This window comes from Bufo bufo, chromosome 3 (assembly GCF_905171765.1).
Source record: "Bufo bufo chromosome 3, aBufBuf1.1, whole genome shotgun sequence".
Taxonomy (NCBI): domain Eukaryota; kingdom Metazoa; phylum Chordata; class Amphibia; order Anura; family Bufonidae; genus Bufo; species Bufo bufo.
In genome coordinates this window covers 272,998,758-273,022,980 of record NC_053391.1, presented here as the reverse complement: position 1 = coordinate 273,022,980, position 24,223 = coordinate 272,998,758, and the positions used below count along the sequence as shown (strand labels likewise).

General features: G+C 41.9%; 1 protein-coding gene across 1 annotated transcript; it reads right to left on the bottom strand.

The window, feature by feature from the left end:
• Window positions 1-3,000: 3,000 nt before the first annotated feature.
• Window positions 3,001-18,563, bottom strand: LOC120993741. Its single transcript, XM_040422213.1, has 4 exons — window positions 18,546-18,563; window positions 7,339-7,531; window positions 4,984-5,268; window positions 3,001-3,179 (listed from the first exon to the last, which is right to left on the bottom strand). The coding sequence occupies exons 1-4, from the start codon at window positions 18,549-18,551 to the stop codon at window positions 3,001-3,003; spliced, it is 663 nt and encodes a 220-aa protein (XP_040278147.1). The 5' UTR covers window positions 18,552-18,563.
• Between the last annotated feature and the right edge of the window lie 5,660 nt (window positions 18,564-24,223).

Genomic DNA, 24,223 nt, shown 5'->3' with positions numbered 1-24,223 from the left:
GGGGGACAGGCCCCACACCGCACAGGAGTTGTGGAGGGGTATAGAACAACAGACCGACGAGTGGTTACTGCCGGTGAGCCTCAAGCCCGGCCTGGTGGTGTGCGATAATGGGCGAAATCTCGTTGCAGCTCTGGGACTAGCCGGTTTGACGCATATCCCTTGCCTGGCGCATGTGCTGAATTTGGTGGTGCAGAAATTCATTCACAACTACCCCGACATGTCAGAGCTGCTGCATAAAGTGCGGGCCGTCTGTTCGCGCTTCCGGCGTTCACATCCTGACGCTGCTCGCCTGTCTGCGCTACAGCGTAACTTTGGCCTTCCCGCTCACCGCCTCATATGCGACGTGCCCACCAGGTGGAACTCCACCTTGCACATGCTGGACAGACTGTGCGAGCAGCAGCAGGCCATAGTGGAGTTTCAGCTGCAGCACGCACGGGTCAGTCGCACTGCGGAACAGCACCACTTCACCACCAATGACTGGGCCTCCATGCGAAACCTGTGTGCCCTGTTGCGCTGTTTCGAGTACTCCACCAACATGGCCAGTGGCGATGACGCCGTTATCAGCGTTACAATACCACTTCTATGTCTCTTTGAGAAAACACTTAGGGCGATGATGGAAGAGGAGGTGGCCCAGGAGGAGGAGGAGGAGGAGGAAGAGGGGTCATTTTTAGCACTTTCAGGCCAGTCTCTTCGAAGTGACTCAGAGGGAGGTTTTTTGCAACAGCAGAGGCCAGGTACAAATGTGGCCAGACAGGGCCCACTACTGGAGGACGAGGAGGACAAGGATGAGGATGAAGCATGTTCACAGCGGGGTGGCACCCAACGCAGCTCGGGCCCATCACTGGTGCGTGGCTGGGGGGAAACGCAGGACAATGACGATACACCTCCCACAGAGGACAGCTTGTCCTTACCTCTGGGCAGCCTGGCACACATGAGCGACTACATGCTGCAGTGCCTGTGCAACGACAGCAGTGTTGCCCACATTTTAACGTGTGCGGACTACTGGGTTGCCACCCTGCTGGATCCCCGGTACAAAGACAATGTGCCCACCTTACTTCCTACACTGGAGCGTGATAGGAAGATGCGCGAGTACAAGCGCACGTTGGTAGACGTGCTACTGAGAGCATTCCCAAATGTCACAGGGGAACAAGTGGAAGCCCAAGGCGAAGGCAGAGGAGGAGCAAGAGGTCGCCAACGCAGCAGTGTCACGGCCAGCTCCTCTGAGGGCAGGGTTAGCATGGCAGAGATGTGGAAAAGTTTTGTCACCACGCCACAGCTAAGTGCACCACCACCTGATATGGAACGTGTTAGCAGGAGGCAACATTTCACTAACATGGTGGAACAGTACGTGTGCACACCCCTCCACGTACTGACTGATGGTTCGGCCCCATTCAACTTCTGGGTCTCCAAATTGTCCACGTGGCCAGAGCTAGCCTTTTATGCCTTGGAGGTGCTGGCCTGCCCGGCGGCCAGCGTTTTGTCTGAACGTGTATTCAGCACGGCAGGGGGCGTCATTACAGACAAACGCAGCCGCCTGTCTACAGCCAATGTGGACAAGCTGACGTTCATAAAAATGAACCAGGCATGGATCCCACAGGACCTGTCCATCCCTTGTGCAGATTAGACATTAACTACCTCCCCTTAACCATATATTATTGTACTCCAGGGCACTTCCTCATTCAATTCTATTTTTATTTTCATTTTACCATTATATTGCGGGGCAACCCAAAGTTGAATGAATCTCTCCTCTGTCTTGGTGCCGGGGCCTAAAAATATCTGACAGTGGCCTGTTCCAGTGGTGGGTGACATGAAGCCTGATTCTCTGCTATGACATGAAGACTGATTCTCTGCTGAGTCGCTGACATGAAGCCTGAATCTCTGTTATGGGATCTCTCTCCTCTGCCTGGGTGTCGGGGCCTAAATATCTGACAATGGACTGTTCCAGTGGTGGGTGACGTGAAGCCTGATTCTCTGCTATGACATGAAGACTGATTCTCTGCTGACATGAATCCAGATTCTTTGCTATGGGACCTCTCTCCTTTGCCTGGGTGCCTGGGCCTAAATATCTGACAATGGACTGTTCCAGTGGTGGGTGACGTGAAGCATGATTCTCTGCTATGACATGAAGACTGATTCTCTGCTGACATGAAGCCAGATTCTCTGCTATGGGACCTCTCTCCTCTGCCTGGGTGCCTGGGCCTAAATATCTGACAGTGGACTGTTCCTGTGTTGGGTGACGTGAAGCCTGATTCTCTGCTATGACATGAAGACTGATTCTCTGCTGACATGAAGCCAGATTCTATGTTATGGGACCTCTCTCCTCTGCCTGGGTGCCGGGGCCTAAATATCTGACAATGGACTGTTCCAGTGGTGGGTGACGTGAAGCCTGATTCTCTGCTATGACATGAAGACTGATTCTCTGCTGACATGAAGCCAGATTCTCTGCTATGGGACCTCTCTCCAATTGATATTGGTTAATTTTTATTTATTTTATTTTTATTTTTATTCATTTCCCTATCCACATTTGTTTGCAGGGGATTTAACTACATTTTGCTGCCTTTTGCAGCCCTCTAGCCCTTTCCTGGGCTGTTTTACAGCCTTTTTAGTGCCGAAAAGTTTGGGTCCCCATTGACTTCAATGGGGTTCGGGACGAAGTTCGGGTCGGGTTCGGATCCTGAACCCGAACATTTCCGGGAAGTTCGGCCGAACTTCTCGAACCCGAACATCCAGGTGTTCGCTCAACTCTACTCATGATACAACCCTACCTGCTGCTGCTGTCATCAAAAAACTTATTTATGTGTAGGCCTTATACTACACTGTTAAGATGTACCTACTGCTGTTGTCTGTCCGAACCCTGATGACTTTGAACGTGGACTAAATGCTCCTTTACTGATAAGGCTGCAGTTAAAATTAGACAAAAACATAACCTTTTAGAAAAATAAGTATGGAATCAATATAACTGAAGAAAACTTTTTTAATAAAAAAAAAAATTGAATAACTTTACGGCAAGTTTTGCCGTTGTTTCTGCAAGCCTGTCAGTTCTTTCAGGTCCTCTCCATATTGATCATGGAATTCCTGCAGCATCTTCTGAGATTTTCTGATGTGGGCTCGGAATTCCATGATTGTTTTCCAAAGCCTCTCTTTCATGTTCGCAATTTTTGTGTCAATTTTATTGATTACTGTTATGAAAACACAAAAAATAAATATATCAATTAACAATAAGAGTCAATTATTGAATTTTGTGTAGTATGTAGTTAAGTGCAGAGAATTTAAGTGTCATTTTAAAAGTATACCATAATAAATGTAGTTATATATTAGATTATTTAGTGACAGTTTAGTAGTTTTAAATTAAATTTGTTGTGTTATATAATATTAGTTTATGTAGATTAAAGAGTTCTTGTGCATGGCTGTTTTATATTACTGTGTTTTTTGTTGTCCCATTATTATTGTTACTTTTATAATCTTCATCACCTGCTATATAATTGTAGGGTGCAGCGTTTCCTGACTTTCGAAACTGCTCCGTACTATTTTTGCGCCAAATAAAAAAATTTGCCCTGGGGACAAAATGGCTCATTTACCGTGGTCTGATAGCTGATCTACTAGTCCAGAGCAGCTAGCCAATTATTTAAAATAAGGCCTTTTCAAGTTTTTGGCAAACACCTGCTTACTAGATCTCTCCTATTGGACGTATTACTAAGACATAAGCATTGCTGCTACGGAGCTGAAGGGGGGGGGAGGAGGTGTCATGTGGAGGTGACGAATGCTAAACAAGACTGTACGACAGCACCTGTCTCCTCAGAGGTGAGGCAGGGGACACCAGTGTTTTGTTCCCCTGCAAGCACTGATATTGGCTGTTACAACTCTACAGCCAATGACATAAATTCACATATGTGGTGGTGTTCAGGTGAATTATAGGCGAAAAGTGGAACTAAATGTGGGGTGCATTTAGTCCTGTAACCACTTGTTTAATAAAAAAAAAGTGTGTAAATTCCTTTTTTTTTTTTTTTTTATTCAATTAGAACAGTTTTTTTTAAAAGACAATCGTTGCCTAATTATGTTAAATTGCAGATTGATCTAATTGCTTAGTATATTCTTTGAGGGGTGTAGTTTGCGTAATTGAGTCACTTTGTTTTGTTTTCAACTCTAGGGTCACATAAGGGTGTCTTCTCTTTACATGCGACATAGCTCCCAGTTACCATTAATCTAAATCCTCTAGCCTAAAGCCATATTGTGCTCCTTTCAGTCTGAAGCCTGCTGTGCGACCAAAGATCATTTTTTGTGCACAACTTTGATCTGTTTGTAAATATACATATTCTGTGTAATACGTTTAAGATTTTTTATTATTATTTTTAATTTTTAACATTTTAATAGATTACCGTTGAACAATTAAATCATTAACAGACTTTATAGAATTAATTTGGATTAAATAGAGGGTGTGTGGTTTCTGAAATGGGGTTATTTATTTGTCGCTGACACTATGTAATGCACAAAAAGTGTTTAATGATAACATTGTTTTATTCGAAATTTCTAATCCTTCTAAAGTAAAAAAAAATCATTTATATTTCAGTTAATAAATGATCTAAACATGATATATGCATATGGCGATTGTAAACTTTTAAATTTATTTAATCTCTATTAATCTATATTGTAGCACAAAGTGAAATTTTTATTTTGATTATATAATTTTACTTCTAATATTTTTTTAGATTAGTTAATTTTTGTACAAAGAAGCCATTAAAAATTGGACAAAATTTTACCACTATCATGAAGTACAATGTGTAACGATAAGATAGAACTATGCCCGTGAAAAGTAAACTCATTTAAAAATTATTAGCACAAAAATAGATACCTTTACATATTTAAGAAAAAATTTAAATTAACGTTAAAGTAAAAACGGGCATGGGGTACAGAGGGTTAATGTTTCTAAATATGTGATGTATACATAATTAGAATGATGTTAGAATGATGTGTGCACATATTTACCCTCCTGGTGTGGGGTGGTAATTAACTCCTCATCCTCTTCATCAGGAGCTGGAGTGGGGATATTCTCCTCAGCAGGAGCTGGACCAGATGTTTTCGGCCCTTCAGAGGGTCCGGGCACGTCAGCTGCCACCTCCTCATCATTCCCCACATCAGGTGGATTGCTGGCACCTATACGACTGTGGGAGGGGCCTGCCTGATCATCCTCCTCCTCCTCCTCTGCGGAGACCTCCACCAAATCTAAATCCGCTGTGGTGATACGGCGGCGGACCGTTGGCACTGGAAGCCCTGTAATCACACAACGTTCGGATTTAGGCTCTATTTAAACGTCCGTAATGTGTTTTTCAGATCCACCCACACAAAACAAAAAAAAAAAGGACACCGGCAATGTGCGTGACGCATTTTGAAGACCGCATGTCAACGGCAATAATATAATATGACTATTCTTGGCCTCAATTGAGGACAATAATACAAGGATTATTAATAAATATCATCCAAAACACAGCAAAAAATATTTGTTAGAAGGTGGAAATATTATATTTAATGTTCACGTTATAAGATCAAATTGTTTTCCTGTTGTATGTGTGTGGGGTCTGAGCAATCGGATATTGGCCAGCTGAGCAGTGATGTACCTGTCTAGTGAAGTGACGGTACGGTATGGGGTGTACATCTGGTTCGCCTCCCCGTGGTGCACCCTGGGTAACACTAAATGAACCAGCAAATAATGGCAGGAAGAAATTTTTAATTATTCTCCAGACCAACAAGACATAAACTCTAATATATAGACTATGTGTTTGTGTTTGCGTGTGCTATACAGTGTGTGGTATACAGTGTGTGGTAATACAGTGTGTGGCAGGAAAATGTATATGCAATGTGTATGTGCTTGATATTTCTATGCTGTCCATACATACATACATACATACATACTTGCTACAGAAAAAGTGCTGTGATGGCAAAACAATACTTATTACAACAATGATGAATATCTAATCAGACATCATAAACGATGAAGTTATATTTAGTGCAAAAATATATTAGTTCTATTTTTTTTAAGAACTGAAATGTGGACCCAGACGTGTGGGTCCGCTTTTCTGGAGACGGGACGCACATCGTGCGGCCCCCTTAGAGATTAATGGGTCCTCAATTCAGTATAGAAAAATAAATTAGGAAATTGAGCATGTGTGAATGGGCCCTTAGAGAAACAACTCAGAACTAATAAGAAATGTTAAGTAAGGCTATTTTCACAATAGCAGCAGAGAGCTCTGGAACCTCGGATCCGTCTGGCCGCTAGTGTACGTGTGGCTCAGGAATACCGTTCCGGACCCATTGACTGTAGTGGGAACGGGGCGCCATACCGGGGCTGCAACGATAAACCATGCCGAGAGGTGCACAGAATAAATCCACAACATGTCGGCATGGTTTGCAGATGTTCATGCCCAGGAATAACGCCACGATCCCTTGATAGTCAATGGTGATGGAGTTGTAGTATGGGGCCACACGTACACTAGCGGCAGGACGAATCCGACAAGCTGTTCACCTGACGGAACAGCCTGGCGACGTCCATGCCACTATTGTGAAACTAACCTAAGTGGGGGATGTATGTAATGTAATGATGGACGGGGCCTTTTATTGTAAGGCTCCTTTCACACGAGCGAGTTTTCCGCGCGGGTGCAATGCGTGACGTGAACGCATAGCACCCGCACTGAATCCTGACCCATTCATTTCAATGGGTCTGTGTACATGAGCGTTGTTTTTCATGTATCAGTTCTGCGTTGCATTAAAATCGCAGCATGTTCTATATTCTGCATTTTTCACGCAGCCCTGGCCCCATAGAAGTGAATGGGGCTGCATGAAAAACACATTGCATCTGCAAGCAAGTGCGAGTGCAATGCGTTTTTCACTGATGGTTGCTAAGAGATGTGGTTTGTAAACCTTCATTCTTTTATCACGCGAGTGAAAAACGCATCAAAACGCATTGCACCAGCGCGGAAAAAAACTGAACAACTGAACGCAATCGCAGATAAAACTGAGTGAACTTGCTTGCAAAATAGTGTGAGTTTCATTGAACGCACCCTGTACGTATCCGGACCTAATCCATCCGTGTGAAAGGGGCCTAATACAGATTGATGATTGCTGTTTATCTAGATATACACACACACATATATTTATTATTATGTGTGTGTGCAAAGTACAAAATTAGCCGGTTACATCATACATCACTACCACGCTGTGTGGATAAATATATATATATACACTCACAGCGAGGGAGAGATGTATGAAGTAAACGAATGATTTGCTATGTTTCACAACAGGTAAAAATAAGTAATAATTTGTAACGGGTGATAAAAAAAAAAGTACCTGGGCAGACTCTCTCACTGAGCTCTTTGACCCAGTCTGGGTGCCTCCGCTTCAGATCCGACCACTTCTTCACAATTGCCAATTCGTCGTGGCTACGTCCAAATTTTTTTTCTAGGACCCTCTTGACCCCCAAGACAATCTCCCTCTTCTCGGCCTGCTTCCGGGTCCTATCGTAGCCCTTTTTCAACATGCGCTGCAGGATAAAGATGCAAACATGTAATCCAAAATTTAGCAAATGCAAGGATTATTAATAAATATCATCCAAAACACAGCAAAAAGTATTTGTTAGAAGGTGGAAATATTATATTTAATGTTCACGTTATAAGATCAAATTGTTTTCCTGTTGTATGTGTGTGGGGTCTGAGCAATCGGATATTGGCCAGCAGAGCTGAGATGTACCTGTCTAGTGAAGTGACGGTACGGTATGGGGTGTACATCTGGTTCGCCTCCCCGTGGTGCACCCTGGGTAACACTAAATGAACCAACAAATAATGGCAGGAAAAAATGTTTAATTTTCTCTAGACCAATAAGACATGGAGCCAGATTTATCATTAGCTCAATTCAAAATAATGGAGTGAAAAAGTCACAAAAAAAATGCGCAAACGCTAAAGCTTTGCACAAATTTGCGACTTTTTCATGCTCTGCACTATGCTTGCCAGCTTTCTGAAAGTGGGTGTGTTTTCTTATGTAAATGAATCTCTAGATAGATTTACTATTGGGACTATTTAAAAAGTCACAAAAAAGTGGGGGGAAAAAGCGCCATTTCACTCCAGTGAGGACCATGCTTATCTTATGAGACTTTTTAATAGAACATGCAACTTTTTTGTAAAGCTGCTTACTGATGGATAAACTGCTACCGTCAAACCACATTTATTACTGTCTTAAATGGCCGATCATAAATCTGACTTGGCTAAAACTGACTTTAGACATATGTGAAAGTTGAGTGAGCTGTCAGAGTAATGATAAATCTTGCCCTATGTGTTTGTGTTTGCGTGTGGTATACAGTGTGTGGCAGGAAAATGTATATGCAATGTGCATGTGCTTGATATTTCTATGCTGTCCATACATACATACATACATACATACATACTTGCTACAAACAAAGTGCTGTGATGTCAAAACAATACTTATTACAACAATGATGAATATCTAATCAGACATGATAAAAGATGAAGTTATATTTAGAGTGCAAATATATTCGCATACTTGCGCATTCGCGAATATTTAAATACACTATTGCTTACTAATTACTATACTATACAGATATGGTTCGAACATGCATTCAAAATGTTATCACATAAAGTGTTGTACTTACAGTTAGCAGGAGTTCATCCTCTTCATCGTGGAATTTGCTGCCCACCATTTTCTCTTCGCTTGTCAAATTCGCTTTTAAAATGGGACTAACGTGCTCACGATTAACCACGCCTATAATTCGGGTGCACTTGCGCGCATCACACTATTATTAACTTAGGTGGTGTAGTGAATAAACGAATAAGCGAATAATCAAATTATCGAATATATCGAATATATCGAATAGGCGAATTATCGAACAGCGATTAGGCGAATATTTGAAAAATGCTATTAACCCTGCCGCAGTAGTTAGAATATACAATCGGATCTGAGTTTTCACGAACGCATGGAAACCTCAGATCCGATAGTATATTCTAACCACACAGTGAAGTGACGCTTGTCGGGGAGGAGTATGTTAAAAACTGTAAAGATGGATAACAAATAATTTTAATATTCTAAATAAATAATATATTCGCTTTAGGGCGATATTTTGTTTTTTTAGAATATTCGTAATATTTTAGAACAAGAATATACAGGGAGTGCAGAATTATTAGGCAAGTTGTATTTTTGAGGATTAATTTTATTATTGAACAACAACCATGTTCTCAATGAACCCCAAAAACTCATTAATATCAAAGCTGAATATTTTTGGAAGTAGTTTTTAGTTTGTTTTTAGTTTTAGCTATTTTAGGGGGATATCTGTGTGTGCAGGTGACTATTACTGTGCATAATTATTAGGCAACTTAACAAAAAACAAATATATACCCATTTCAATTATTTATTTTTACCAGTGAAACCAATATAACATCTCAACATTCACAAATATACATTTCTGACATTCAAAAACAAAACAAAAACAAATCAGTGACCAATATAGCCACCTTTCTTTGCAAGGACACTCAAAAGCCTGCCATCCATGGATTCTGTCAGTGTTTTGATCTGTTCACCATCAACATTGCGTGCAGCAGCAACCACAGCCTCCCAGACACTGTTCAGAGAGGTGTACTGTTTTCCCTCCTTGTAAATCTCACATTTGATGATGGACCACAGGTTCTCAATGGGGTTCAGATCAGGTGAACAAGGAGGCCATGTCATTAGATTTTCTTCTTTTATACCCTTTCTTGCCAGCCACGCTGTGGAGTACTTGGACGCGTGTGATGGAGCATTGTCCTGCATGAAAATCAAGTTTTACTTGAAGGATGCAGACTTCTTCCTGTACCACTGCTTGAAGAAGGTGTTTTACAGAAACTGGCAGTAGGACTGGGAGTTGAGCTTGACTCCATCCTCAACCCGAAAAGGCCCCACAAGCTCATCTTTGATGATACCAGCCCAAACCAGTACTCCACCTCCACCTTGCTGGCGTCTGAGTCGGACTGGAGCTCTCTGCCCTTTAACAATCCAGCCACGGGCCCATCCATCTGGCCCATCAAGACTCACTCTCATTTCATCAGTCCATAAAACCTTAGAAAAATCAGTCTTGAGATATTTCTTGGCCCAGTCTTGACGTTTCAGCTTGTGTGTCTTGTTCAGTGGTGGTCGTCTTTCAGCCTTTCTTACCTTGGCCATGTCTCAGAGTATTGCACACCTTGTGCTTTTGGGCACTCCAGTGATGTTGCAGCTCTGAAATATGGCCAAACTGGTGGCAAGTGGCATCTTGGCAGCTGCACGCTTGACTTTTCTCAGTTCATGGGCAGTTATTTTGCGCCTTGGTTTTTCCACACGCTTCTTGCGACCCTGTTGACTATTTTGAATGAAACGCTTGATTGTTCGATGATCACGCTTCAGAAGCTTTGCAATTTTAAGAGTGCTGCATCCCTCTGCAAGATATCTCACTATTTTTGACTTTTCTGAGCCTGTCAAGTCCTTCTTTTGACCCATTTTGCCAAAGAAAAGGAAGTTGCCTAATAATTATGCACACCTAATATAGGGTGTTGATGTCATTAGACCACACCCCTTCTCATTACAGAGATGCACATCACCTAATATGCTTAATTGGTAGTAGGCTTTCGAGCCTATACAGCTTGGAGTAAGACAACATGCATAAAGAGGATGATGTGGTCAAAATACTCATTTGCCTAATAATTCTGCACGCAGTGTATTATAATCGAAGAAAGTTGTATTATGCGATAAAAAATTCTATTTATCGCATATGCGAAATAATAGCGAATTCGAATATTCACGAATATTTTACGAATATTCATTCGAATATTCGTGAAATATTGCGAATTTGAATATGGGACGTGCCGCTCAACACTACTTGACACCAGGCCATCTTCCAAAAGTCTTCTCCTCACTGTGTGTGCAGTTGCGCTCACACCTGCCTGCTGCCATTCGTGAGCAAGCTCTGCACTGGTGGCACTCCAATCCCGCAGCTGAATCCTCTTTAGGAGACGATCCTGGCGCTTGCTGGACTTTCTTGGACACCCTGAAACATTCTTAACAAGAATTGAACCTCTTTCCTTGAAGTTCTTGATGATCCTATAAATTGTTGACTGAGGTGCAATCTTAGTAGCCACAATATCCTTGCCTGTGAAGCCATTTTTATGCAACGCAATGATTGCTGCACGCGTTTCTTTGCAGGTCACCATGGTTAACAATGGAAGAACAATGATTTCAAGCATCATCACCCTCCTTTTAACATGTCAAGTCTGCCATTTTAACCCAATCAGCCTGACATAATGATCTCCAGCCTTGTGCTCGTCAACATTCTCACCTGAGTTAACAAGATGATTACTGAAATGATCTCAGCAGGTGGAATGCAGTGGAAAGTTTTTTTTGGGATTAAGTTAATTTTCATGGCAAAGAAGGACTATGCAATTCATCTGATCATTCTTCATAACATTCTGGAGTATATGCAAATTGCTATTATAAAAACTTAAGCAGCAACTTTTCTAATTTCCAATATTTATGTAATTCTCTAAACTTTTGGCCACGACTGTACAATGTGTCACGAGAAAACAGTCTCAGAATGGCCTGGATAAGTAAAAGCGTTCCAAAGTTATTACCACATAAAGTGACATATGTCAGATTTGCAAAATTAGACATGGACATGGGGGCATCAATGACCCTTGGTCATGAATGGGTTAAATGTCCCCTGGCTACAAATACACTATACTACACTACACTTGATGCATGAAAATGCACTTTATTGTGCACTTATAAATGGTAGAAAAATTGCAATGGGATTCGTTTTTTTGGTAAAAACAATTCAGGCTCAGTTGGACGTCTCTGGCTGTGACCACACTACACTATCCACTGGTATTGATCTACTAAAGTGCACTTTATCGTGCATTTATCAACATTACAAAAATTGTAACATAGGCATTTTGGTAAGAGATACAGGTTCCATTAAAGAGACACCTTAGCCTATTAACTACCTCTGTAGTCATGAAACCTGTAAGATCAGTAGAAACTGAATTCATATAATATCTGCCAGTCCACGCATGTTGAGAACTGTAACTCGTGCTTAAAGATAAATCTCAAGTAAACAACAGTTTTACTGCTAAAACTGCCTCATCATTGCCTACTCCATCACTGCATGGCTCCTTACAACTCACAATCTGTCATCATCAAGGACACCCTGAACCACCATCAGGTAGGAGAACTCCAAAGAGAAGAAAGGTGCACCCCTCTCATCATTGCAAAGCCCAGCAGAACATCAGAGTGAGTGCCAACTACAACCACCATTCCTGCTAATATCACTTATATCTTCTCCTCTGATTTCCTCCTCTGGGGACGCTGCACATCTTAGACCCCTTTTGATGCACCCCATAATCTTATTAGCTTTGGCATCAGCTACCTGACACTGGTTACTACAGTTAAGTTTACTGTCAACTCAAATTCCTAAGTCCTTTTTCATGTCAGTGTTACCCGGTGTTTCCCCATTTAGTATGTACTGGTGACATGTAGTTTTCATTCCCATGTACAGTCGTGGCCAAAAGTTTTGAGAATTACATAAATATTGGAAATTGGAAAAGTTGCTGCTTAAGTTTTTATAATAGCAATTTGCATATACTCCAGAATGTTATGAAGAGTGATCAGATGAATTGAATAGTCCTTTCTTTGCCATGAAAATTAACCTAATCCCCAAAAAAACTTTCCACTGCATTTCATTGCTGTCATTAACCACCTCCGGACCGCCTAACGCAGGATCGCGTTCCGGAGGTGGCAGCGCTGCGCACAGTCACGCATATACGCGTCATCTCGCGAGACGCGAGACTTCCTGTGAACGCGCGCACACAGGCGCGCGCGCTCACAGGAACGGAAGGTAAGAGAGTTGATCTCCAGCCTGCCAGCGGCGATCGTTCGCTGGCAGGCTGGAGATGTGTTTTTTTTAACCCCTAACAGGTATATTAGACGCTGTTTTGATAACAGCGTCTAATATACCTGCTACCTGGTCCTCTGGTGGTCCCCTTTGTTTGGATCGACCACCAGAGGACACAGGTAGCTCAGTAAAGTAGCACCAAGCACCACTACACTACACTACACCCCCCCCCCGTCACTTATTAACCCCTTATTAGCCCCTGATCACCCCTAATCACCCCTGATCACCCCTGATCACCCCATATAGACTCCCTGATCACCCCCCTGTCATTGATTACCCCCCTGTCATTGATCAACCCCCTGTAAAGCTCCATTCAGACGTCCGCATGATTTTTACGGATCCACTGATAGATGGATCGGATCCGCAAAACGCATCCGGACGTCTGAATGAAGCCTTACAGGGGCGTGATCAATGACTGTGGTGATCACCCCATATAGACTCCCTGATCACCCCCCTGTCATTGATTACCCCCCTGTAAAGCTCCATTCAGATGTCCGCATGATTTTTACGGATGCACTGATACATGGATCGGATCCGCAAAACGCATCCGGTCGTCTGAATGAAGCCTTACAGGGGCATGATCAATGACTGTGGTGATCACCCCCCTGTCATTGATTACCCCCCTGTAAAGCTCCATTCAGATGTCCGCATGATTTTTACGGATGCACTGATAGATGGATCGGATCCGCAAAACGCATCCGGACGTCTGAATGAAGCCTTACAGGGGCATGATCAATGACTGTGGGGATCACCCCATATAGACTCCCTGATCACCCCCCTGTAAAGCTCCATTCAGATGTCCGCATGATTTTTACGGATGCACTGATACATGGATCGGATCCGCAAAACGCATCCGGTCGTCTGAATGAAGCCTTACAGGGGCATGATCAATGACTGTGGTGATCACCCCCCTGTCATTGATTACCCCCCTGTAAAGCTCCATTCAGATGTCCGCATGATTTTTACGGATGCACTGATAGATGGATCGGATCCGCAAAACGCATCCGGACGTCTGAATGAAGCCTTACAGGGGCATGATCAATGACTGTGGTGATCACCCCAAATAGACTCCCTGATCACCCCCCTGTCATTGATTACCCCCCTGTCATTGATTACCCCCCTGTCAAGCTCCATTCAGATGTCCGCATGATTTTTACGGATGCACTGATAGATGGATCGGATCCGCAAAACGCATCCGGACGTCTGAATGAAGCCTTACAGGGGCGTGATCAATGACTGTGGTGATCACCCCATATAGACTCCCTGATTACCCCCCTGTCATTGATTACCCCCCTGTAAAGCTCCATTCAGATGTCCGCATGATTTTTACGGATGCACTGATAGATGGATCGGATCCGCAAAACGCATCCGGACGTCTGAATGAAGCCTTACACGGGCGTGATCAATGACTGTGGTTATCACCCCATATAGACTCCCTGATCACCCCCCTGTCATTGATCAACCCCCCTGTCATTGATCAACCCCCCTGTCATTGATCACCCCCCTGTCATTGATCACCCCCCTGTCATTGATCACCCCTCTGTAAGGCTCCATTCAGATAATTTTTTGGCCCAAGTTAGCGGAATTTTTTTTTTTTTTTCTTACAAAGTCTCATATTCCACTAACTTGTGTCAAAAAATAAAATCTCACATGAACTCACCATACCCCTCACGGAATCCAAATGCGTAAAATTTTTTAGACATTTATATTCCAGACTTCTTCTCACGCTTTAGGGCCCCTAGAATGCCAGGGCAGTATAAATACCCCACATGTGACCCCATTTCGGAAAGAAGACACCCCCAGGTATTCCGTGAGGGGCATATTGAGTCCATGAAAGATTGAAATTTTTGTCCCAAGTTATCGGAACGGGAGACTTTGTGAGAAAAAAATTAAAAATATCAATTTCCGCTAACTTGTGCCAAAAAAAAAAAATTTCTATGAACTCGCCATGCCCCTCATTGAATACCTTGGGGTGTCTTCTTTCCAAAATGGGGTCACATGTGGGGTATTTATACTGCCCTGGCATTCTAGGGGCCCCAAAGCGTGAGAAGAAGTCTGGTATCCAAATGTCTAAAAATGCCCTCCTAAAAGGAATTTGGGCACCTTTGCGCATCTAGGCTGCAAAAAAGTGTCACACATCTGGTATCGCCGTACTCAGGAGAAGTTGGGGAATGTGTTTTGGGGTGTCATTTTACATATACCCATGCTGGGTGAGAGAAATATCTTGGTCAAATGCCAACTTTGTATAAAAAAATGGGAAAAGTTGTCTTTTGCCAAGATATTTCTCTCACCCAGCATGGGTATATGTAAAATGACACCCCAAAACACATTCCCCAACTTCTCCTGAATACGGCGATACCACATGTGTGACACTTTTTTGCAGCCTAGGTGGGCAAAGGGGCCCATATTCCAAAGAGCACCTTTAGGATTTCACAGATCATTTACCTACTTACCACACATTAGGGCCCCTGGAAAATGCCAGGGCAGTATAACTACCCCACAAGTGACCCCATTTTGGAAAGAAGACACCCCAAGGTATTCCGTGAGGGGCATGGCGAGTTCCTAGAATTTTTTATTTTTTGTCACAAGTTAGTGGAAAATGCTTATTTTTTTTTTTTATTTTTTTTTCATACAAAGTCTCATATTCCACTAACTTGTGAGAAAAAATAAAAACTTCCATGAACTCACTATGCCCATCAGCGAATACCTTGGGGTCTCTTCTTTCCAAAATGGGGTCACTTGTGGGGTAGTTATACTGCCCTGGCATTCTAGGGGCCCAAATGTGTGGTAAGGAGTTTGAAATCAAATTCTGTAAAAAATGACCTGTGAAATCCGAAAGGTGCTCTTTTGAATATGGGCCCCTTTGCCCACCTCGGCTGCAAAAAAGTGTCACACATCTGGTATCTCCGTAATCGGGAGAAGTTGGGGAATGTGTTTTGGGGTGTCATTTTACATATACCCATGCTGGGTGAGAGAAATATCTTGGCAAAAGACAACTTTTCCCATTTTTTTATACAAAGTTGGCATTTGACCAAGATATTTATCTCACCCAGCATGGGTATATGTAAAAAGACACCCCAAAACACATTCCTCAACTTCTCCTGAATACAGAGATACCAGATGTGTGACACTTTTTTGCAGCCTAGGTGGGCAAAGGGGCCCATATTCCAAAGAGCACCTTTCGGATTTCACAGGTCATTTTTTACAGAATTTGATTTCAAACTCCTTACCACACATTTGGGCCCCTAGAATGCCAGGGCAGTATAACTACCCCACAAGTGACCCCATTTTAGAAAGAAGAGACCCCAAGGTATTCGCTGATGGGCATAGTGAGTTCATAGAACTTTTTATTTTTTGTCACAAGTTAGTGGAATATGAGAAAAAAAATCATCATTTTCCGCTAACTTGTGACAAAAAATAAAAAGTTCTATGAACTCACTATGCCCATCAGCGAATACCTTAGGGTGTGTACTTTCCGAAATGGGGTCATTTGTGGGGTGTTTGTACTGTCTGGGCATTGTAGAACCTCAGGAAACATGACAGGTGCTCAGAAAGTCAGAGCTGCTTCAAAAAGCGGAAATTCACATTTTTGTACCATAGTTTGTAAACGCTATAACTTTTACCCAAACCATTTTTTTTTTACCCAAACATTTTTTTTTTATCAAAGACATGTAGAACTATAAATTTAGAGCAAAATTTCTATATGGATGTCGTTTTTTTTGCAAAATTTTACAACTGAAAGTGAAAAATGTCATTTTTTTGCAAAAAAATCGTTAAATTTCGATTAATAACAAAAAAAGTAAAAATGTCAGCAGCAATGAAATACCACCAAATGAAAGCTCTATTAGTGAGAAGAAAAGGAGGTAAAATTCATTTGGGTGGTAAGTTGCATGACCGAGCAATAAACGGTGAAAGTAGTGTAGGTCAGAAGTGTAAAAAGTGGCCTGGTCTTTCAGGGTGTTTAAGCACTGGGGGCTGAGGTGGTTAAAGGACCTGCTGAGATCATTTCAGTAATCGTCTTGTTAACTCAGGTGAGAATGTTGACGAGCACAAGGCTGGAGATCATTATGTCAGGCTGATTGGGTTAAAATGGCAGACTTGACATGTTAAAAGGAGGGTGATGCTTGAAATCATTGTTCTTCCATTGTTAACCATGGTGACCTGCAAAGAAACGCGTGCAGCCATCCTTGCGTTGCATAAAAATGGCTTCACAGGCAAAGATATTGTGCCTACTAAGAATGCACCTCAATCAACAAATTATAGGATCATCAAGAACTTCAAGGAAAGAGGTTCAATTCTTGTTAAGAAGGCTTCAGGGCATCCAAGAAAGTCCAGCAAGCACCAGGATCATCTCCTAAAGAGGATTCAGCTGCAGGATTGGAGTGCCACCAGTGCAGAGCTTGCTCAGGAATGGCAGCAGGCAGGTGTGAGCGCATCTGCACGCACAGTGAGGCGAAGAGTTTTGGAAGATGGCCTGGTGTCAAGAAGGGCAGCAAAGAAGCCACTTCTCTCCAAAAAAAACATCAGGGACAGATTGATCTTCCCTAGAAATAATGGTGAATGGACTGCTGAGGACTGGGGCAAAGTCATATTCTCCGATGAAGCCTCTTTCCGATTGTTTAGGGCATCTGGAAAAAGGCTTGTCCGGAGAAGAAAAGGTGAGCGCTACCATCAGTCCTGTGTCATGCCAACAGTAAAGCATCCTGAGACCATTCATGTGTGGGGTTGCTTCTCATCCAAGGGAGTGGGCTCACTTACAATTTTGCCCAAAAACACAGCAATGAATAAAGAATGGTACCAAAACACCCTCCAACGGCAACTTCTTCCAACAATCCAACAACAGTTTGGTGAAGAACAATGCATTTTCCAGCACGATGGAGCACCGTGCCATAAGGCAAAAGTGATAACTAAGTGGCTCGGGGACCAAAACGTTGACATTTTGGGTCCATGGCCTGGAAACTCCCCAGATCTTAATCCCATTGAGAACTTGTGGTCAATCCTCAAGAGGCGGGTGGACAAACAAAAACCCACTAATTCTGACAAACTGCAAGAAGTGATTATGAAAGAATGGGTTGCTATCAGTCAGGAATTGGCCCAGAAGTTGATTGAGAGCATGCCCAGTCAAATTGCAGAGGTCCTGAAAAAGAAGGGCCAACACTGCAAATACTGACTATTTGCATAAATGTCATGTAATTGTCGATACAAGCCTTTGAAACTTATGAAGTGCGTGTAATTATATTTCACTACATCACAGAAACAACTGAAACAAAGATCTAAAAGCAGTTTAGCAGCAAATTTTGTGAAAACTAATATTTGTGTCATTCTCAAAACTTTTGGCCACGACTGTACATAACCTTACATATATCAGTGTTAAACCTTTTCTGCCCAATCCTCCAATCTATCCAGATCCATCTGTAACAGTATTCTGTCTAATTGTGTTAACTACTTAACATAGTTTAATATTGTCAGCAAAAATTGATATTTTACTGTGCAAGCCTTCTACAAGATCATTAATATATTGAAGAGAAAAGTGCCCAATACTGACCCCATTAATAACCACCCTCTGTTTTCTATTACTGAGCCGGTTACTTACCCACATACAGACATTTTCTCCCAGTCCAAGTATTCTCATTTTATATACTAACCTTTTATGTGGCACGGTTTCAAATGCTTTGGAGAATTCAAGATATACTGTATGACATCCAATGACTCACTCCAGTCAAGTCTAGAACTTAATTTCATAGCAGAGACCGCGCAGCTCCTAGCCATCCATAGGAAAGATGGTGATGAAAAAGGTATGCAGAGAAAGTTCCTTCAATATGGGCGATCACTGGATCCAAGGTACAGGCTTTTCCCGCAGTCCAGATTCTCCTTTTTCCTAGATGTTATTCAAGGAAACTTGACATAGTGAAGCACCGCCAAACTGGTATAATTCATTCTTGTTTTAATATACTTACAAAACAGAAATCACAAATAGTGTATAAAATCACATAAGTTCACTGGTTGTATCATCTGCCCGATCCGGGTTTCGCTTTTGCTTGCTTCGTCAGGGGCAACTCTATATTAAATTCACAACCCATGTTCTTAACCTATCTAGCTTAAAACTAATCTTTATCATAAATATACTAAAAGGATGACCCCTAAAACCATTTGAAACAAATAAAACATGTAAAATGTTAGATAAACTTTTATCCAACCAATATCACATATTAATTCTGCCTGTCTGTCTAAACAGACCTTTATGCCTAAGAAGAACCTCCCTCCTGCTGCTACATGCACACTTTCTTCTCTTGGACGGTGTTCACACTGGCAGAACAAATAGTCATATCAAACTCCAACAAAGATGTTTTTGAAAAAGGCGCTACTTGCTAAGTTTCATATATTTGTTTTAACCCTTTAGACAAGTCTTGATGTCAAATTCTACATTAAACACCTCAGGCTGTAAAGTCCCCATACAGTAAATCCATTTCACCTCTTTTTTGTTTATCTGCATAATCGGATCTTTCCCTCTCCATTTTTTTCTTACTTTCTCCAAACCGACAAAATTTTCCCAGTCATGGCTATCATCCAACCGTGTCTCAGTTATTTCCACTAAGGCCTGAGTGTTTTGGTCAGTGATTTCCATCAGTGATTGTGAGACAAAACCAGTTGCAGGTCAAAAACACAGAACAGGTGCAAATCTTTCCATGATATCTGTGTAGGCTTCACTCCTGGTTTTGGCTCACAATCACTGATGCAAATCACTGACCAACACATTGAATTTCGAATTAGGCCTAAGTCCCATCTTATAATGTAATTAATTACCCATATTCCCAGTCCCCTTTTTAAACACCCTCTAATCTTTGAGCTATCATCTCCCCCAAAACCAGCTGCTCCTTCCCCATTGAGGTGTAGCTCATCCCTAACATAGAGCCTGTAGCTGACAGAGAAGTCAGCTCAGTTCTTCAGGAATTCAAAACACTCACTAGTTCTTGAGCAACTTGTTTACCTCCCAATATCCCACTGCCATTCTGGGGTGGCGAAATAACTTTTAAGGACTTTGCACCTACCTCTAACTTTGTCATTGGTGCTAAAGTGCACCAAGACCTACGGGTCTTTTTTTAAATTTATATTTTGCCTTCCTCTGGATCAACTTGCCGGATGACATGCCGAACTGGATGGACAAATGTATTTTTTCGGCCTTATGTACTAATGTACTATGTTACTATGTTACAGGGGGAGTGGGGTGGAAAACTACTACATGGGGGGAAATTACATCATGAGGGCAAACTACTTCATGGGGCAAACTACTGCATGAGGGGCATTGTGGGGCCAAACTGCTGCATGGGGGCAGTGTGGGGGCAAACTACTGCATGGGGGGCACTGTGTTGTGGGGGCAAACTACTACATGGGGCAGTGAGGGGGCAAACTACTACATGGGGGCAGTGTGGGGGCAAACTACTACATAGGGCAGTGTGGGGGCAAATTACTATGTAGGTCCAGATTACTATATGGGGGCTGTGTGGGGGCAAATTACTATATGGGGCAGTATGGGGGAAATAACTGTGTGGGGGCAAATTACTGTGGGGGGATTACTATGTGGGTGCAGTGTGGGGGCAAATTACTATATGGGGCAGTGTGGGGAATTTTGCTATTGGGAAGGCATCATAGGGGCATTTCTATTACAGGGACTAATTAGGAGACATTATTTTTAGGGACACTATACAGGCATTATTACCCGGAGCACAATATAGGGTGTATAACAGGGGGTGCTCTAGGACATTATAATTGCTGTAGACACTATAGGGACATTTAGGGTATCAAACTGGTGTAAAGTAGAACTCTCTTAGTTGCCCATATCAACCAGTCAGATCCCAACTTTCATTTTTCACAGCTCCTTTGGAAAATGAAAGGTGAAATCTGATTGGTTGCTATGGGCAACTAAGACAGTTCTACTTTACACCAGTTTGATAAATGACCCCAATCATGTCTACTAAGGTCACAATTTTTTCAGCAGTACAGTACCTGGGGCATTGGGAAGCACCACGGGCACAGAATTAGGAGTGGCAGCAGGATGACATTGTCAGGATACCACGATGGGGACATGGAAAAATGTAGAAATCTAACATGTCTGTGTAACAAACTCTGTAGAGACGAGATTTGGCTAAAATAATGTATCATGGCGGTCTGGATCAAACCGAGGAGAAGTGGAAAGAGAAGGTCTACATGAATGTAAGACGTATGTGGTGCTGTATTCTCCTCCAAGTCTTTTTTATTATAATTATATGTATTTTAAATATGGCAACTAAAAATGTAATTTGGCTCCAAAATTTTTCAGTTTAGCACTGTATGCTGCTGTGTCCTAGATGAATGTGATGTCATATGGCCTAGCAAGAGACTGTGGTGCTCACAAAACACCACATCCTGTTCATACAGAAAAAAAAAAAACGAAACTAAAATGGAGGGAGGGGGCCAAGTTGGATAAACAGCCCTGGGCCTATCATGCACTTAATGCGCCCCTGCTATGAAGGCTACACACTGTTCAATGATCCTAGTCTTTCGGACAGATCATCCTATCTGTACCCCTAATTATTAAATCTCTCACTACTAGCACCAGTCTGGCCTGCCCTGCACCCATAGTCCCCTCCTTGCTAGAGCTGACATTCCCCTGGCTTAGTGGCTTGCAGAGAAAATATCTTTCTGCAGTAGTGCTACCTAACTTACCTACACCTCTAAAATACCATCCTCTCCCACATCTATTCCAGCGAGTGACTAGGATATGGGCTTCCAAATGTGCAATTTGCTCCCTCAAATAGTTGTACATGGACTGTATACATTGCATAAGATGTGTACAGGACCACATTGCCAATCATGAAACACATATTTTCTAACGGCGATTAAACCAGAAACAAAAATAAGGTAATTTATACAATGTAATTAAAAAGAAAAACAAGTGAATAAATGCAGTTCTCTTTCTAAAGTCCCTGAATCTGAGGCCACTAAATCTCAAATCACACACTTGGGCCTCTTGCACATGACCGCATGGCTTTTTCAGTATTTTGCAGTCCATTTTTAACGGATCCGTTTTCAGTTTTTTTATTTCAGTAGTGTTTCCGCTTCCGTTCCGTTTTGACGTTCCATTTTTCTGTTTGTTTTTCAATTGTGATTCGTTTTTTACGGATCGCAAACGGAAAACGGAAGCATACAATGATGTTTAAACAGTAAGTACATAAAAAAATTGGGCTGGCATAAAATTTTCAATAGATGATTGTGCAAAAACAGAACGGATATGGAAGACATACAGATGCATTCCGTATGCATTCAGTTTTTTTTGCAGAACCATTGACTTCAATGGAGCCATGGAACATGATTTGCGGGCAATAATAGTACATGTTCGATCTTTGAACGGAACGGAAATACAGAAACGGAATGCATACAGAGTATCTTCCATTGTTTTTGCGGACCCATTGAAATGAATGGTTCCGCATACGGACCGCAAACGTAATGCGCAAAAACAGAACGGTAACGGAAAAAAAACTTTCATGTGCAAGAGGCCTAAAAAGACACTTTTTTTTGGTTCAATGAAAGGTATAGCAAGAATTCCCTCCAGCCTGCAGGGAACACCCGAGACAAGTAGCAGGGAGTGAGCAAATCCTGGCTTCTGAGAAGAAGAGTGAGTAGCGTGGTGCCTTTGCCCGCTTCTGAGAGTGGAACATCGGTGGACATGTGCCACCCATGCAACACATCTTCATCACTCCTGAGCTATTTCCCTCCCTAGTGTACTGAGTTCTAAAAGTAAAATGATAGGGGCCATTTTGTGCGATTTGTGTCAAGAGAATCCCTCAAAACTTTCATTGTTTGAAAGACTTTTGTGAAATTCATGATGAATCAGATTAGTTTAGAATTAATTCACTCATCTTTCTATGCATTATTGCATAATAGACCCTGAGAAAAAAAATAATTTGTATTGACATGGAACCAGCCAGACTAGTATTGTTCTAGAACAAAACTGGTAATGACAGGGGTGTGTGGGACGCTGGGACTCGCCCTAAAATAAGACGCTTATATAAGTGCTTAAGTGTACACAGTGTATAATTCTCAGGTTAGTCGAATATTAACATGTGCTTCACCAGAAGTAATTGTACTTTGAAGGATATGATTTTAACTGTGTGGGTCATCTACTGGTTATACATACACGTATGTACTGTATTTATATATATATAGTTGATTCTTGATAATAGAAAAGGAAATGTCCACAAAGGTGCACAAAACAAACAAAAGAACACAAGCAAAAGCTTAAAAAAAAAACTGATCCGGCAATGGACAAAATAATATATTGGGCTATTTGTGGTAACATGGACACTTCCAGTAATGAGTCAAAACTAATTAACATTAACTAGCATTTCGGAGGGCTGGGTGGAGTGTTATGGAATACTAAGCGTGATGACAAGTATATACAGTTTCACACAGTTGACTGTGTGTTTGGTTTCTGAATTCTGATTCATTTTTCACAATATTTGTTTACTCAGAATACTGCTTTGAGATGTAAATGTTTCAAAAAGATATATATGAAAATTGATTAAAAATTGTAGTAAAAAAAACAAAGAAAAATTGTTGACTAAGCAAAAGTTTGATGAATATTATGACATACCTTGTATAACAATTTGTTTATACGTTTTCAAAAATACTTTTGGCATCTATCTAAGAACATAGTGGCTTTGCACATTAAGCAAAACACAGACTGCCATGATATCAACCTGAATTTAGATAGGCAGCTAACTGGAAGAAATTTATGCTATTTACATTTTACTTAAAAGCGTATACATATACTTTGGCCCCTTTCACACAGGGGAGTTTTCCGCGCGGGTGCAATGCGTAAGGTGAACGCAAGTGCAGATGTGGTGCGATTTTCACGCATGGTTGCTAGGAGGTGATAGGGATGAGCAACCCCGGACCACATTAAAGTAAATTCACTGATTATTTTCCCTTATCATGGTTATAAGGTAAAATAATAGCATTCTTAATACAGAATGCTAAGTATAATGTCAATTGAGGGTTAAAAAATAATGAAAACATAACTCACCTTATCCACTTGATCGCGCATCCAGCATCGTCTGCTTTCTTCTTCTTTCAGGACCTGCAAAAGGACCTTTGATGACGTAATCGCGCTCACCACATGGTGAGCGTGGTGACATCAGCGCAGGTCCTGCTGAATGAATATAGAAGGATCTTCTATCTTCATTCATCAGGACCTGCGCTGACGTCACCGCACTCACCACGTGGTGAGCACGA